The sequence below is a fragment of the Staurois parvus genome, unplaced genomic scaffold (genome assembly GCF_062004578.1).
Source record: "Staurois parvus isolate SC_StPar_1 unplaced genomic scaffold, SC_StPar_1.0 ptg000254l, whole genome shotgun sequence".
Classification (NCBI taxonomy): Eukaryota; Metazoa; Chordata; class Amphibia; order Anura; family Ranidae; genus Staurois; species Staurois parvus.
The window spans coordinates 2,685,025-2,702,095 of record NW_028318050.1 but is presented as its reverse complement, the minus strand read 5'-3'; the positions used below and the strand labels follow the sequence as shown (position 1 = coordinate 2,702,095).

The 17,071-nt window shown below is 45.1% G+C and overlaps 1 protein-coding gene across 2 annotated transcripts in view; it reads left to right on the top strand.

The window, feature by feature from the left end:
- The window catches only part of LOC149459588 (uncharacterized), a 62,383-nt gene that overhangs the window by 32,700 nt on the left and 12,612 nt on the right, over window positions 1-17,071 (top strand). The window contains exons 10-12 of one of the 2 annotated variants that reach the window (XM_089680946.1): window positions 3,468-3,596; window positions 13,645-13,820; window positions 15,522-15,660. In XM_089680946.1, the coding sequence (XP_089537072.1) occupies window positions 3,468-3,596; window positions 13,645-13,820; window positions 15,522-15,660 (444 nt within the window). The remainder of the gene's footprint in view (window positions 1-3,467; window positions 3,597-13,644; window positions 13,821-15,521; window positions 15,661-17,071) is intronic. The other variant, XM_089680948.1, reaches the window with a different exon arrangement.

Genomic DNA, 17,071 nt, shown 5'->3' with positions numbered 1-17,071 from the left:
GAAACCTCTAATCCACTCTGGGTTTTGCACTACACCCTGTCAGGCAATTTAGGCTCATCTGGACGCAGTTAGTGCTCTGCAGGCTGGGGGAGCAGACAGGTCACATCTGTTGGAACTGCTTGTATAGTGTGTAGCCAGCATTACAGTTTCGCCATTTTCTTTAGAAACCAAAACCATACAGTATGAGGTCAAACCTAAAAGCTTCCAAATGATATGCAATTAGACAAGCCCTTGTACTACATAGAAAATTGTATGTGTAGACAGCCTGTTAGGATTGTAGTTTGTGTAAAAAAAGCTGAGACATATCTAGGTTTTCTCTTTTTGAGCCTTTTTGTTTTCCATTTGAAACATTGTACACCGCCTGTATATAGCACAGATGAAATCACCACTGTAGTCACCACATCCCCTGTAGCTGGCCAGCTAAGACCAGTCCTAGGTTGTTAATATGGTTCACATATATGTGTATACCAAACCTGCCAATAACCTCAGTACAGTGTATATGTGCATATGTTAAAGCCAAAAGCAGAATCATTGCTGTAATTTATGTCTTTGATTGTTATATGACATTTCTATATTCATTGTGTTAGCAGAAGCAGAAAAGGAAAATACGCCTTTAAGAGTTAGTATAAGGTGAGCCAATCACAGACAGCCTCACACTGTACGGAGCCTTAACCAATCCCAGCCAGTTTCACATTCATGCCTGTGTAAAACTCCCTGCTAGGATTTTCTAGAGACACATGCTCACCAGACAGAAGAGGAAACAGACAAAGTTCCAATCAGAGAAGCTCCATGGAAGTAGAGAAGGCCAAATAGGTATTTAATGCACTTGTGTGTTCCTCTGTTGTTTAGTAATGCAGGTAGATCTGTGTCTAAAAACTGTTGTATGTGTTTACTTGTAGTTCCACCGAACTTACGAATTTACGAATTTATCGAATCAAGTCACTGTAGAGTAATCATAATCCAATTGAATCTATCGAACCTATCGAGATAAGCTATCGAATCAACCCAATGTAATACGAATTAAACCATTGTAATATGAAAGAAACAAGCCATTGTAAGCAGTTATATGAAGAAGATTGAAGTTATTAAAGAAGTTAACTAAAGTATTCGGTGTGCTCTTTAAACCTACTGCATCCATAGAGCGGCATTGGAGGAATTACAGAGTAAAGTCAGTCTAATCAAACAAAGAAACAGCAATTGTATAATTTTTCTAATGCCACAGGGCACTAGGCACCAAAGGGTGCTGCGCCTGCCACATCCCCAGTCTGGTATCTCAGCCTAAGAAGGGTGCTTGCCCCTAGGGAGCATTCTACTTTACCTGCAGCTATCTCGCATATGATGGAGGATGCGGGCAGTTTTAGCAAAAGTCATTTTAAGTGGCCTGTACCTGGAGTGTCTGGAAATGGAGAAGATTATAAAACAGTAGATGAAGTCTAACACAACAGCTAGTAAACTCTGCACAATAGGACGTTTTCCAGGCTCCCTGTGCAGCATTATTATTGTATTTATTTTTTTAGTATATAGTTCTCTTATGAAAATATAGTTATTTTATGATGTATATCTTCATACTGCTCAACTTTTTTGAGATGGGAACGAGGGACACCTATTAGCAAATGTATGTAGTTATAGGACACACCCCCTGCCACGCATCCTTAAAGGAGAATTGCACATAAAATGGATTAAACACCACAAGTACTTTTTCTTTACAACTACTCCTTTAGGCTTTTGAAGTTTACAAATGCAACCATTGAGAAACCGGATTAAAGGTTTAGCACTGTTAAACACTTTTTGAAAGATATATAGTGCATTTTATATACGAGGGACAAATGGGAAGGAAAGCGAGAGAGGGGCTTTGTTCCAAATCAGGGACAGTCCATCAAAATCAGGGACAGTTGGGAGGCATGTATCTCCCACATGTTACATCAATGTCTTCTACTTTATTGTTCTCATTGCATCTCCCTCATGTTACATCTATGTCTTCTACTTTATTGTTCTCATTGCATCTCCCTCATGTTACATCTATGTCTTCAACTTTATTGTTCTCATTGCATCTCCCACATGTTACATTATTATTTATTATTATTATTATACAGGATTTATATAGCGCCAACAGTTTGCTGAGCGCTTTACAATACAATGGGAGACAATACAGCAAAAATACAGTTCAAAACAAGAGGGATTTGAGGGTGCTGCTCCTTGGAGCTTACAATCTAGGAGGGAGGGGCTAGTGGGACAAAAGGTAGTAACTGTAGGGGATGGACTGGTTGGAAGAGTAGAAGATTCTAGTATTAACTGAGGGCTGGATAGGCTTCCCTGAAGAGAGAGGTTTTCAGAGATCGCCTAAAAGTGAGCAGAGTAGGCGATAGTCTGATAAATTGGGGTAGAGAGTTCCAGAGGATGGAGGAAGCTCTGGAGAAGTCCTGGAGACGAGCATGGGAAGAAGAGACAAGGGAGCTAGAGAGTAGGAGGTCTTGCGAGGAGTGGAGAGTACAGTTTGGGTGATATTTAGAGATAAGATCGGTTATGTAATAAAGAGTTATAAATGACTTTATATGTTATTGTTAGTGCTTTGAATTTTATCCGTTGGGCAATGGGAAGCCAGTGGAGGGATTGGCAGAGAAGGATGGAGGACACTGATTGGAGGCCAGTGGAGGGATTGGCAGAGAAGGATGGAGGACACTGAGTGGAGAACAGTGGAGGGATTGGCAGAGAGGGGTGGCAGATACAGAACGGTTAGTGAGGTGGATGAGTCTGGCAGCAGCATTCATGATAGACTGAAGAGGGGATAGCCTGCGATGAGGTAGGCCAATGAGGAGGGAGTTACAATAGTCAAGGCGAGATATAACAAGGAAGTGAATAAGTTGCTTAGTAGTTTCCGAGGTTAGGAACGGGCGTATCTTGGAGATGTTGCGGAGGTGAAGTCTACAAGATTTGGACAGTGATTGGATTTGGGGCTGAAAGGACAGATGGGAGTCCAGGATTACACCTAGTACCCTGGCATGAGGGGAGAAACTGATGATTGTGTTATTGATCTTGATGGAGAAGTCAGGGGGGGGGGCACGGGCTGGGGGGAATACTAAGAGCTCAGTTTTGGAAAGATTGAGTTTGAGGAAGTGGAGTGACATCCATGCCGATATGTCACTTAGTAGGTTTGTGATGCGAGAGGAGACTGAAGGGGTGAGGTGAGGAGGAGACTGAAGGGGTGAGGTGAGGGGTAAAAAGATAGATTTGTGTGTCATCCGCATGGAGATGGTACTTAAAGCCATGGGAGTTTATCAAGTGACCAAGGGAGGAGGTGTAGATGGAGAAGAGAAGGGGTCCAAGGACAGAACCAAGGACATCTGTGTCTTCTACTTTTATTGTTCTCATTGCATCTCCCTCATGTTACATCTGTGTCTTCTACTTTATTGTTCTCATTGCATCTCCCTCATGTTACATCTATGTCTTCTGATTTATGGCTCTATCAGATTTGCCTGTTCGGGAAGGGACAGACAAGGACGCTGAGGATCTGTGCAAATGTTTTGGAGATCTGGGATTTGAAGTGAATCGTTATAATGATCGGAGCTGTGATCAAATGAGAGGGTTACTGCAGGACGGTGAGTATATACAGCATAATACAGGGCTGGCTCTGTGTTTAGTACAGTTAACTATAGTAGGGCAGATTTTTATGTAGAAAAAAACGTCATCCATAGAGAAGTTATTTTCTGAACTAGGAATCGGGGGCTGTTAGTGTTGTGATGGAGGACCTGGTGCTTTGAGGGTTAAGTTTCAGCATTAGGTTTGATGTTTGTCAGAGGGAGTTGATTGATACATTTTAGGGGTTACAGAGGGAAATCTCTTGATAGACTGATTATTTTGCAAGGAGGGATAAACAGGCTGATAGAGGGGGACAGGGAACTGTCCATTAAGCTGATATTGGCAGCCATACTGATATGTCAGAATACGCTGTAAAGAACAGATTGGTGGCTCAGAGTGGATTTATCTTTCCTTAAAGTAGAACTATAGGCAAAACTTTTTTTTTTCATTTTAGATAGAGTAATTTATTTTTTGCCATCTGTTTCCCATTGGGGAGATTCCCCTTCACTTCCTGTCGCAAAACAAAAAGTGATAGGAAATCCCTGCAAATTAAGTGAATTCCTTGAGTCCCCCCCAGGCTACCAGAACTAGTGTCACCATTTCCCCTCCTATTACTTTTCTGAGGACAGCCCAAAATTTGGGGTGTTCTTTGCTTTCACTTTCAATGATAGTGGTAAACAGGAAAAATAGAGGGTGAATCTCCCTAACGGGCACGACCGCAATAAAATCCTAGCCGGTGTTCTAAACCATCTCCAATCTTTCCAAAACTAAAAAAAAAAAAAAATTTGCCTTTTCTTTATACTTTAAGCAAGATATGCAAGCCGCTAAAGAAAAGGCTACCGCTGCTGGCTAGACAATAGATGGCTCCCTGTTGCTGAAAATGCATCGGCTGATGATTAAAGAGATTGTAAAGGCTTTTTAACCATTTGCCGCCCGGCCGCAAAAATGCATTACCTTTCCGGGGTGTACGCCATTTGGCGTCCTCCCGCACATGCACAGTTCTCACGCTTGCAGAGCTGCGCAGTGGCGCGATCTGTACCTCGGACACGGCCGATGACAGATCTGAGTACCGGCCCCCGTTGCCGGTACCATGTGACCTGCTGTGACCAATCACAGCAGGTCACATGACAGTTGTATACAACAGATGGCTTAATTCATGCCATCCATTGTATATTAGTGTCTAGCTGTGAATGGTCACAGCAGGTCACATGCACATGTCATGTGATTAGCTGTGGCCAAATCACAGCTAAGCACAAAAAAAAACAAAAACCCCTGAATGAATCGATGTCATTCAGCTAAATGCTTGCTTATAGCTAAGTAATTCTTTGCTATAAGCAAATTGTGTAAAAAAAAAAAAAAATACTGATCAGTTCCCCAAAGTAGTACAATGTTACTATGGTAACATTGTACTACTTTGGTCATAGTGAAATATGAAAAAAATCTTTAAAAAAATAAAAAAAATAATAAAAAATTAAAAATAATAAAAATAATAATAAAAAAATATATTTTTTTTTCATACTGTCACCAGTCAGTGTCCCTGATCACCTCCATGCCAGTTATATGATGACGCCGTACTGCACTGGTGAAAGTATGTAAAAAAAAATATTAAATTATTTTTTTAATTTTTTAATTTTCCCAAAAATTATGACAAAAAAAATACAACTTCAAAAAACTCGCCATTCCTCTTATGAAGTACATCGGACTGTCTACTCTGCAAAAAGGGGTCATTTGGGGGATATCTGTACTGTCCTGACATTTGGGGGATATCTGTACTGTCCTGACATTTGGGGGATATCTGTCCTGTCCTGACATTTGGGGGATATCTGTACTGTCCTGACATTTGGGGGATATCTGTACTGTCCTGACATTTGGGGGATATCTGTCCTGTCCTGACATTTGGGGGATATCTGTACTGTCCTGACATTTGGGGGATATCTGTACCGTCCTGACATTTGGGGGATATCTGTACTGTTCTGACATTTGGGGGATATCTGTACTGTTCTGACATTTGGGTGATATCTGTACTGTGCTGACATTTGGGGGATATCTGTACTGTTCTGACATTTTGAGGATATCTGTACTGTCCTGACATTTGGAGGATATCTGTACTGTTCTGACATTTGGGTGATATCTGTACTGTGCTGACATTTGGGGGATATCTGTACTGTCCTGACATTTGGGGGATATCTGTCCTGTCCTGACATTTGGGGGATATCTGTACTGTTCTGACATTTGGGGGATATCTGTAACGTCCTGACATTTGGTGATATCTGTACTGTCCTGACATTGGGGGGATATCTGTACTGTTCTGACATTGGACCTCAAGAAATTAGATTGGCTGTCAGTACTTCAGGATTGATCAATATTCAGATCTATACCATAGTTTGTGAACTCTATAACTTTCCTACAAACTAAATAATACATCCTAATTTGGGTTATTTTCACCAAAGACATGTAGCAGAATACATCTCGGCCTAAATTTATGAAGAACAATTATTTATTTGCAAACTTTTATAACAGAAACAAAGAAAAACGTGGTTTTTTTTTCAAAAATTTTGGTCTTTTTTTGTTAATTTAGCAAAAAATAAAAACCCCAGCAGTGATTAAATACCACCAAAAGAAAGCTCTAGTTGTGTGAAGAAAATGATAAAATTTTAGTTTGGGTACAATGTTGTATGACCGCGCAATTGTCATTCAAAGTGTGAGAGCGCTGAAACCTGAAAAATGGCCTGGGCAGGAAGGGGGTAAAATTGCCCGGTATGGAATTGGTTAAGGCTTTGGCCTTTCCACTAGACGAGATGGTGACCACAGCCCTCCTCACACGAGATGCGACGGAGCTTCGACTGCAGAGACACAGAAAACATTCGGCTCACAGGGTGACAAGCAAGCCAAACTCGCTGTGGAGTGGAATCTGACAGGACAGTAGGACAGCGCAGAGGGCAGGCACCAAAAGCAGCAGGTGGTGAGCAAGAAGGGCAGCGTGACGAAGGAGCGGAGCCGGAGTGGCAGAGTACCAATCTTTCCACATGGAGTCCTGTAATGCAAATGGCAGCTGGTGGAAAATGGCATGCGGTTTTGTGCACGACGTGCGTCATGGCATCACAAAACTGCCCACTGCGCATGCAGAGGTACAATATGCATAGACTATTGTCAACAACCTGTAGGACCAGAATTGCAGTTAGCACTACCCCATTGGGGATTGCTGTTGAATTTGGGTCTCCTTATAGTCCTGCACAGCTAGTCAGTTAGCATTTTCCACACAGAGTTCATCCATAGACAGAAATCAGGCCTTGAGCGTTAGTTTTTTTATTTTATTGAGGGGATTAAACCTGGATGGGGTAAAGGGGTGTATAGGATGCCCAAGGGAACCGAACTCTGAGGACAACATTCTGTACAGCTTCTCTTTTCTGACACGCAGTCTCTGTTGTACTACCCCAGACCCTATATGAACTCCTCTTCACCCAGCAATCTGGAGTAGTGGATCTGACTCCTGTTCCTTTCAGTAAGGTATACAGTCACTAGCAGGGGGTAATCTGGTTTTCCACCATAGTGCTCCTTTCCCTATCTGCCCAGAGGGTGTAGGTGATCCCCTCCTGTACAGCTTGTGCAATGGCTGCTGCTACCAGACCTATCAGCTGGGCTGCTCCTTCCTTGCCACACAGGTAGTCCTCTCTCAGGGGACCAGTGAGTCCTGAGGTTTCCTCTTTTCGAGCTCCAGGCTCGCAGGCTGGACCATTGCATTAGGCCTCCTGGCAGCCTTCCTCCTCCAGCCTCACATCTTCTTGACTCGCACTTCTCTCCCACCACCACACTTCTGCTACTGAGCAAGCTCCAACACATTTTAAGGGAGTTCAGCCCCTTGCCAAGCCTTCTGTTGGGGATTGGCTGAGTTCCCTCAAACATGCAGCCAACCATTCCTCAGATCCACCCAATGCCTCCAAGGCCCTCCTCCTGAAAGTCTCAGAGCAGAGGAAAATTACAATGAAGCTGGCCTGCAGAGCCTCTCAGTCCTGACCAAAATTCAACCCCACTGGCTATTACACCTGAGCTGCTAACCATCCCCTATCTACCCATCAGAGATCTAGCTCCACCTAGTGTAACTAAGAGGGTGCTACACACAATATTATCATATTTCCTGAGGGGCGAGGGCTTCCCCCAACAGAACAAAAAAATGTAATGAAAATAGTTGTAAAATAAAATACCTGTGTTTTTCCTTACTGTCTAAAGTGTTACTAAACCCCGGACCCTGCATTCACTATATCTGCTCTCCCCGGACCCTGCATTCACTATATCCGCTCTCCCCGGACCCTGCATTCACTATATCTGCTCTCCCCGGACCCTGCATTCACTATATCCTCTCTCCCCCGACCCTGCATTCACTATATCTGATCTCCCCAGACCCTGCATTCACTATATCCGCTCTCCCTGGACCCTGCATTCACTATATCCGCTCTCCCCGGACCTTGTATTCACTATATCCTCTCTCCCCGGACCCTGCATTCACTATATCCGCTCTCCCCGGACCCCGCATTCACTATATCCGCTCTCCCCGGACCCCGCATTCACTATATCCGCTCTCCCCGGACCCCGCATTCACTATATCCGCTCTCCCCGGACCCCGCATTCACTATATCCTCTCTCCTCGGACCCCGCATTCACTATATCCGCTCTCCCCAGACCCCGCATTCACTATATCCTCTCTCCCCGGACCCCACATTCACTATATCCTCTCTCCCCGGACCCCGCGTTCACTATATCCGCTCTCCCCGGACCCCGCGTTCACTATATCCGCTCTCCCCGGACCCCGCATTCAATATATCCGGTCTCCCCGGACCCTGCATTCAGTATATCCGGTCTCCCCGGACCCTGCATTCACTATATCCGCTCTCCCCGGACCCCGCATTCACTATATCCGCTCTCCCCAGACTCTGCATTCACTGTATCCGCTCTCCCCGGACCCTGCATTCACTATATCTGCTCTCCACAGTAAACAGAAATGCAATTATTTTAGCAACTATAAACTGCTAAATACCTTTTCTCATCAGCAGTGTATAGCAGGCTTGTGACTTCTATCAGTGTCCAGAAGAGCACTGGTTAAAGCTTTCAGGAGGAGTTTTCATTCTCCTCTAATTGTCCTGTGAGGCTGCAGGACCCCTGACCCTCTGTCTAGACGGTGCTGATTGGCTCTGTGCTGATCACATGCACTCTTCCAAAACAAAAAAAAAAACTCTCTAGCAAAACACATCAAACTGAGCATATGCATCCTGCCCCCAAGGCAGATGGATTGGGGATAGTAGAAGAAGGGGAGGGATCAGAGAAGTCAGGATCAAACATCCTTTTTACACAATGCAGAAGATTAACCCCTTAGGTTCCACAGTGAGTATAACAAGCATGCTTTACTGCATCTACAGACTGATTGTACTGTTGTGGGTTTAGTGACACTTTAATCATTTATTGTAGCTTTCAGGTGAGGATCTTTATTTTAGTTTCTATTGATTTACATCCTGAAGATCATCAACAGCCTTGTTCTTTGCATCGTTCAATGTGTTATTGTTGAATATCTCTGCTACCTACCCTGAGTGGTCCCTGAAGCTGATTTTTTTTCTTTTTTATATAGTCTATTACAGCCTTTCTCAACCTTTTCAACACAGAGGAACTCGTAAAATATCTTTCTGGTCTAAGGGAACCCTTGCTAAAAATATCCTATCTACAACTGCTGATACATTAGTGTGATGGTCAGTGGGAACAATGCTGTTTACATTTGTGGTCGTTGGGAGGAATTAAACCCCTTACAGATTGATAAAAAGATCAATGGTGTCAGTGGGAACCTATCTGGGAGGCAGAAATTGCTCATTCCTCAAGGAACCCTGGCAACCTCTGGAGGTACCCTAGGGTTCCATGGAACCCTGACTTAGAAACCTGGTCTATTAGGTATTTATATTTTACAATTTTTTTCATTACCTTTTTTTCCCTTTTCTAAGTGCTTTATTTATGTATTTTTTCTGTCTAGTTAGAAATTCTGTGGAATCCTTTGTAGTCAGATAGCCGGAACCCTGTTGTGTTTGGGTGAACCCTCACCCCTCAAAAATATGATCATTTTGTGACTCTGGTCCTGTAAGTTGTTGACAATTGTACAGTACATGTATTGTGTATTTCACATATTATTACATTGTGTTCATATTCTTGTTCAAACATTTTTATTAACAAAAAAACATAATAACACAAACAAGGAGAATTCGGTAATGTACATTGGACATTGAGGTGGCAGCAGGACATAGAAAAAAATGGATGAGGATCACATTACAAAAGTCTATACTTTTCTAGCGGAAACAGGTAAATAAGAGTTGACAACAGATGACATTATTGTCCTAGCCAATCAGAAATGTGTCTCCCAAGTGCATTAAAGAAATAAGGGGAAGTTTGGATGGGGGTCAGACGGGGGTGGAAGGGATAGAAGGGGAAGAGGAACAACAACGATGACTCCATGAGCATTCATCAAATTTACAGCAGACCCCACGTGTTGCCTGCAAAGGGCTATTGACAATATCCTGGGCTCACAGTATACAAATCAAGGGAGAAGGAGTGATTCATCAAAGTTAGGCGGGAGGAAGCGCTCTACCCAGGGGCTCCATATGCGCAAGAATTTAGGAATCTTGTCTAGAATTGTGGCTTCCACCTTTGCATGTATCATGGCTTGTGTTATTCTGGTTTTGACAGCCGCGACACTTAGGGTGGGGGATTTCCAGGATTTCGCTATAACCTGCTTAGCCGCTGTCGTAACTTGCATAAGGAGCTTGAATTGCGATTTGGAGACGCCAGGGGGGCACTGATTGAGTAGGGCTGTTGTTGGGTCGGGTCGTAGAGTGATAGTGCTAAGTGTAGATATCATGGTGAAAATTTCATCCCAAAAGACTCGTGCCACTGGGCATTCACACCACATATGAAAGTGTGTTCCTGAATCCGTACAGCCTCTAAAACAGTTGGGGCGAGTAATTAGGGGTAAATTTTGCGATTCTCGCTGGGACCAAGTACCAGCGGGGTAAAACTTTATAATTTGTTTCCAAAGCTACAATGTTCTGCGAAGATGATTTTGTGTTGGCCCAAATGTGATCCCAATCAGATGGGTCGAGTTTCTTACCTAAATCCACTTCCCACTTATGAGTATACCAAGGGGGGGACGTGGTGGTCGAAGTAGTGAAGAGTGAATATAAGCAAGAGATAAGCCCACGTCTGTGAGGGTCTTTGTAACACGCTTGTTCGAAGAGAGACATGGTGTCTGGCCGATTGGTTGTTGTAGCGTAGGGGGCGTAAAAGTGTTGTAGCTGCAAGTATCTAAATATCTCGGAGGCTGGGAGGCCATGTGTTTCCCGCAGCGAGGCGAAGGATTTAAACTTATTCCTCTGTAGGAAGCGATGTGTACGGAGCAAATTAGCAGAGGACCAGGCTTTGAACAAAAGGGGTGTCTGCCAGGCCGGGGGAAAAGCCGGGTTTCGTAGAAACGAGAGCAAGGGATTATGTAGTGATTGGAGGAGATATCGGGTTTTCAGTTTATCCCATAAGGATAAAAAGTGAGAAGTGATGGGGTTGGTTATAGAACGGCGGTCTATGGGCCTCAACCAGAGTAGGTTAGCTGTGGATAAGGGATCACATTCTATCGATTCAAGAGCAACCCATTGAGGGATTTCAAAGGTTGCATGATATTTAGGTAATTGGGCTAAATGTGCTGCTTGATAATATTTGCTGATGTCAGGTAGGCCTAGACCAACACTGAGCTTAGGGCGGTATAGGGTGGAGCGAGGTATACGAGGGCGAGTATTGCCCCATACATAGGAACAAATGCGACGCTGCAGTGTGCGGAGGTAGTGAGGGGGGACTGGGACTGGGAGGACTCTAAATAGATATAGAATTTTTGGGAGGATTGACATCTTGATAACTGCTATTCTGCCTAGCCATGCGAGGGGAAGGGAAGACCATTTGGTCAAAAGGGCAGAAAGATGGTTTAGCATCGGAAGATAGTTAGCTGCGTAAAGGTCTGATAACTTAGGGGTCAGTTTGATTCCCAAAAGAGGGATATGACACTGTGACCAAGGGAATGGTAAAACCTGCTTTAGATGCGTCAACTCTAAAGGGGGGAGAGAGATGTTGAGTGCTGTCGATTTATTAGGGTTTATTTTTAAACCAGAGAGCGAGCCAAACGCCTCGAGAAGCCGGAGTAGGGAAGGAGAGGATGTCAATGGAGATGTGAGAAAGAGTAAGACGTCATCCGCAAAGAGACATAACTTATGATGCGTGCCCCCTATCTCGAGTCCCCTGATATTCGGGTTAGCTCTGATTAAGAGGGCCAGAGGCTCTATAGCCAGGGCAAAGAGCAGTGTTCATATTCTTCATGGTGGTTTCTACTGTATGTATTATTATGGACCAAATTTTCATGGTGGTTGTTTTAGAATCCATTGCAAAAAACTTTTCAACTTTTTTGTTTTTCTTTAGATATTTTGGGTGATGTTAAAAATTCCTCCCTTTTTCTGCTAGTTCTTCAATTGTCCATATTTGGGATGTGGCGAGTGGTGTGTTTAGGATTTGTGCTGTACTAGGTAATACAAAAATCTACTAGTAAAAAACAAACTACATAGAGTGTATTACTTTATTTTATCATGCTGTAAAAGGTCAAAGAAGCTTCATATAGATAGTGTCTCCCTATACAACACAAGTGTCAAACACAAGGCCCGGGGGCCAAATCTAGCCCACCAGGCCATTTCATATGGCTCTCACACCTCTCCTGCAGTTGCAGGACTCTTCCTGGTCTCCACCCCCAACTTTTTTCAGCCATCGGTGGCAGCAGAGAGGAGGGCAGACCTCCCACACCAGGACCTGTGCTCCTCTGTGCAGATGTGGAATGGCTGTGTAATGTAAAGGGGTCCAAAGGTGCAGGGGCTGTGTAATGTAAAGGGGTCCAAAGGTGCAGGGGCTGTGTAATGTAAATTGGTTCAGAGATGCAGGGGGCTGTGTAATGTAAAGGGGTCCAAAGGTGCAGGGGGCTGTGTAATGTAAAGGGGTCCAAAGGTGCAGGGGCTGTGTAATGTAAAGGGGTCCAAAGGTGCAGGGGGCTGTGTAATGTAAAGGGGTCCAAAGGTGCAGGGCGCTGTTTAATGTAAAGGGGTCCAAAGGTGCAGGGGGCTGTGTAATGTAAAGGGGTCCAAAGGTGCAGGGGCTGTGTAATGTAAAGGGGTCCAGAGGTGCAGGGGCTGTGTAATGTGTAGGGGCTGTGTAATGTAACAGGGTCCAGAGGAGCAGAGGCTGTAGAATGTAAAGGGGTCCAGAGGAGCAGGGGCTGTGTAGTGTAACAGGGTCCAGAGGAGCAGGGGCTGTAGAATGTAAAGGGGTCCAGAGGAGCAGGGGCTGTGTAATGTAAAGGGGTCCAGAGGAGCAGGGGCTGTAGAATGTAAAGGGGTCCAGAGGAGCAGGGGTTGTAGAATGTAAAGGGGTCCAGGGGAGCAGGGGCTGTAGAATGTAAAGGGGTCCAGAGGAGCAGGGGCTGTAGAATGTAAAGGGGTCCAGAGGAGCAGGGGCTGTAGAATGTAAAGGGGTCCAGAGGAGCAGGGGCTGTGTAATGTAATGGGTTTCTTGTATTTTACCCACAGGTATAGCTGCTTTTGATTTCTTTTAGGTTGTGCATTTTTTTTCCTGATTATTGTGAAAGCGCACCAAAAGTCCCGTGTTCTGCATCTTTGTTGTACTGTGTCCAGGCAGTGTCCAGGCAGTGTCAATGCGGAGGAGGTGTGGGACTCACATACTGTATATTTAATGTTAATTCAGACCAACCTGGAAAGTAAATAAATGATCTTATCTGTGTGCCAATATTTTAAATTCAGGAAATCTCTACTCTAACCCAAAAATCAAATCTGGAACAGAAAACCTGTAACATTGCCAGGAAAAGTGACTTTTAGGTAAATATGACAACAACTCAGAGTGAGCTTGTAGTAACGTGTTGCAGTTCCTCTTCAGTATACATTGTGGCGGAGGACCAGAAACGATGGAAGAATTAACAGATGTTGTCCTTTCTCTTGTTAGAGGCGGACTCCAACCACCGGGACAGCGCTTGCTTTGCCTGCATCCTCCTGAGCCACGGTGAGGAGGGTCAGATCTACGGCAAAGATGGGCTGATACCTATAAAAACTCTGACAACACTTTTCCGAGGAGATAAATGTGAAAGTCTGGTCGGGAAACCAAAACTCTTCTTTATCCAGGTAAGATGTGCACTGAGCTGATATATATATCTTAGTGATTTCTTGCTAGAATGTTACCTTCTTTCCGCCACTGTAGATAACTGGCTAGGTGGGACAAGCATCATTCTGGGAGGATGTGAGGGTGCATCCTCCTGTTTGCTTGTCTTGTGCTGTCATTCATATAGATGTTGTGTACAGTGTCACAATTTTTTTTTTTTTCATATTGTCATTCGATCAAGTGCAGTGTCATGGATAGAGTAGGACAGAGTTAAGATCCTTGTTTTATTCACTTCCTGTCCCAGAGACACAACAGGAAGTGGGAGTAAATCTTTTCAAAGTGGAGAGAACCGTTGGCACCAGAACAAGAGTCCTTCTTGGAAGATTTCCCCTCTATTCCTCCCTCCATCCAAAAACAATTTGGGCTTTCGATATGTGTAGCACTATCCCCATAGGAGTCGCTGAGATTTGGGCCCCCCTAAGCTATGCATGGCCAGGCAATTCGCATTTTCTTCACATTTCCACTTGCACAGTCAATTGAAAAACTAAAACCAGCTCAAGGACTATTTTACTAAGGAGTTAACAACTTGGATGGGATCTAAGGGTATATGGGATGCCCAAGGAACTGTAGGGGGTGTAGAAGTCCTCACACTGTCCAGTCCTGTTTGCCTGCTGGGTTAAAACTGCTTTCAGGCCTTTTTGCTGGGCTGGCTTCTTCCCGACATACAGGTCATCCACCCTAGGAGACAGTGGGACAGTGGAGACCCTTCTGCTCCAGCAGCCAGCCTGTAGCTTGGCTCCCCTCCCTGGGGCTCCCTCCCAGGTTCCACACTCCAGCCTTTCTCTCAGTCTGTCTTTCACCCAACACTGCCTTGCTGCACAGGCTCTGCCACATTTATATGTCGCCCTTGGTCACCATGCCCGACCTGTTCCCAAGGGTTTGACCAAAGTCCCCTAAACATGCAGATCTGGGCCTCCACCCCTGTTTCAGACAGTTTTCTAAGCTTTTGGAAAGGTGGAAGGGCACCAGAAGCCCTGACCTGTTAGAGCCTCCCAGCCTGTCCTGAGGTGACCTCACTACCTCACTCTCAGTTCGACTCATCCTAGGCTGTTACCCAGCCTCTAACTAAAAAAACAACAAAGCCTATCTACCTAGAGGGCACTACATATTCCCTAAGACATTGCATGTTGTGCCAGTGTCGGTGGAGGAAGGGAAAAGGAAGTAATTTTGGATTTGGTGTTACTTTGATTTTCATTGCCAGCCCATGAATTCCCAATCTCCTGCCAGAATTCACTGCCTTCCGCATCCAATACAAATAAAAGAGAAGTGTGGCTTTTGGCTTTTTATTTTACTCACCTAGGTGGATGCAGCATCTGTCCCCTGCAATCTCCAAGACTGAGAAATGATCGATCAAAGATCGTTGATCGATCAGTTCTCAGTGTTCTGTGAACAGTCTGTCAGTGACTGTTGTTTTGTTTTGCCCTAACCAGTGCTGACTGGAGTTGCAGGCTGTGGAGAGGCAGGAGCATCTGGCTCAGCATCTTGCTGAGAGGTTGAGTGAGCCATCTACTGGTCCAAGCAACTGAGTGGATCACGACTTGAAAGTCAGGATCTTTCCCCAGCTTGGACTAGTCAATCGACACTAGCCAACAGTACGAGAAAGCAGTCCTGTAATCCACAGGAGAAGCTGCAAATTAATGTCATGAATTGAATGTCTATTTCAGGCTTGCCAAGGCCCAAAGCATGACAAGGGGGTGCAGACAGACGATGGACCAGCCAACAGCTCCCTGGAAGTGGATGCCCATTCTGGAGACAGGATCCCAGTGGAGGCGGACTTCCTTTGTTTCTACTCCACCGTACCAGGTAGAGTCCTCTAATACGACAAAGATACTTATAGTAGAATTCCAGGTTTACTTTGAATTTAGTCATACTGGCCCAAGTGAACAATTTCCATTACAGAATGATGAGGCCGCTGTGTGTGCTGTACTAGAGAGTAGTGCCAACAGCTACAAACCTTAAGCAGCAGTGCAGGTAACTGGCCATCTGCTACCACAACTAAATTGAGTCAACCTCAGTGTTTCTCCACCATTCAGGAGATGTCTTCTACTTTTATCATTCAATAAAAGACTGTCATGAACCACCCGGCAGTATCTCGAGCAACCCACAGAACGGGATTCCCCAGGGCGCGGGGTCTAAGCCCCAGTCTGTTTATTCATCAGAGCCCCTGATGGTGGGGATGGACTTGGAGCAGACTGAGACCAGGTCGCAACCCCTGAGTGCACCCGACTGTGGTAGAGGGAACCGCCAGAGGTATGTATCGGAAGAGAGCCTGATGTGAAGAGGCTGGCAGACCTGGGCAGTGGTGACCGGATCCGTGCAGGATGGATGGATGACAGAGTACGTGTAGCGTAGTCAGGCCGGGTCGGTAACAGCAGAGGCAGAACGGTACAGAGCAGCAGACAGAGAGTAGTCGGGTCACAAGCCAGGTTTCAGCAACAGGAGGTCAGGTAATCAGGAGTAAGCAAAGGAATAGTCAGACGAGCCAGGGATCAAAGCAGGAGATGGTCAGCAGAGGTCAGGATCAAGCAGGGTCGGCAACAAGGTATCTCACGCAGGAACAGATGAGCAGGGAACAGGGAATGAAGACCATACGGCAATGTGAGCATTGCACGAGCTGGTTTAAATAGCCCGGCGCCGACAGGCGCGCATGGGTCCTAGTGCCTGCCCGACCGTCATTGGTGACAGGCGCGCCTGGGTCCTAGTACACGCCTGCCTGTATGTCTTGTTGGGATCCTACGACTGTGCAGATTCGTGCGCCATGGTGATCTCTGGGATTCCTGACAAAGACTTTCTGTAATAGGCAGAGTTGGAAATGGTGACCCCCCTCCCCGAGCCACCTGCCTCTCCACCTAAGTAAATCAGTTTTGTATGGTGGAGAGTCCTGGATGGTTGAGGAACCGTCAGACCATCTGTCTAATTCCAGCAGCAGACAGGAAGTCACCCAAGTTACTGCTGGAGCACAGCGCCACTCGCTGTATGTAGCTGATCCTACAACAGTATAGTACAGAGCGGCTGCATCCGTTAGTGATGGAAATTGTTTTGGCCAACTTGACCCAATCTAACTAAAGTCAAAGTAAACCTGGAATTCTGCTTTAAAATGGGTCTTTCTTAGATCTTTTTTGAAAAGCGGGGCTTACGTAACCCTTTCACTGCTGAAGCTAATATTTTTCATTTTGCGCACACATACTAAAATGTACATTAACAAGTTCCAGAC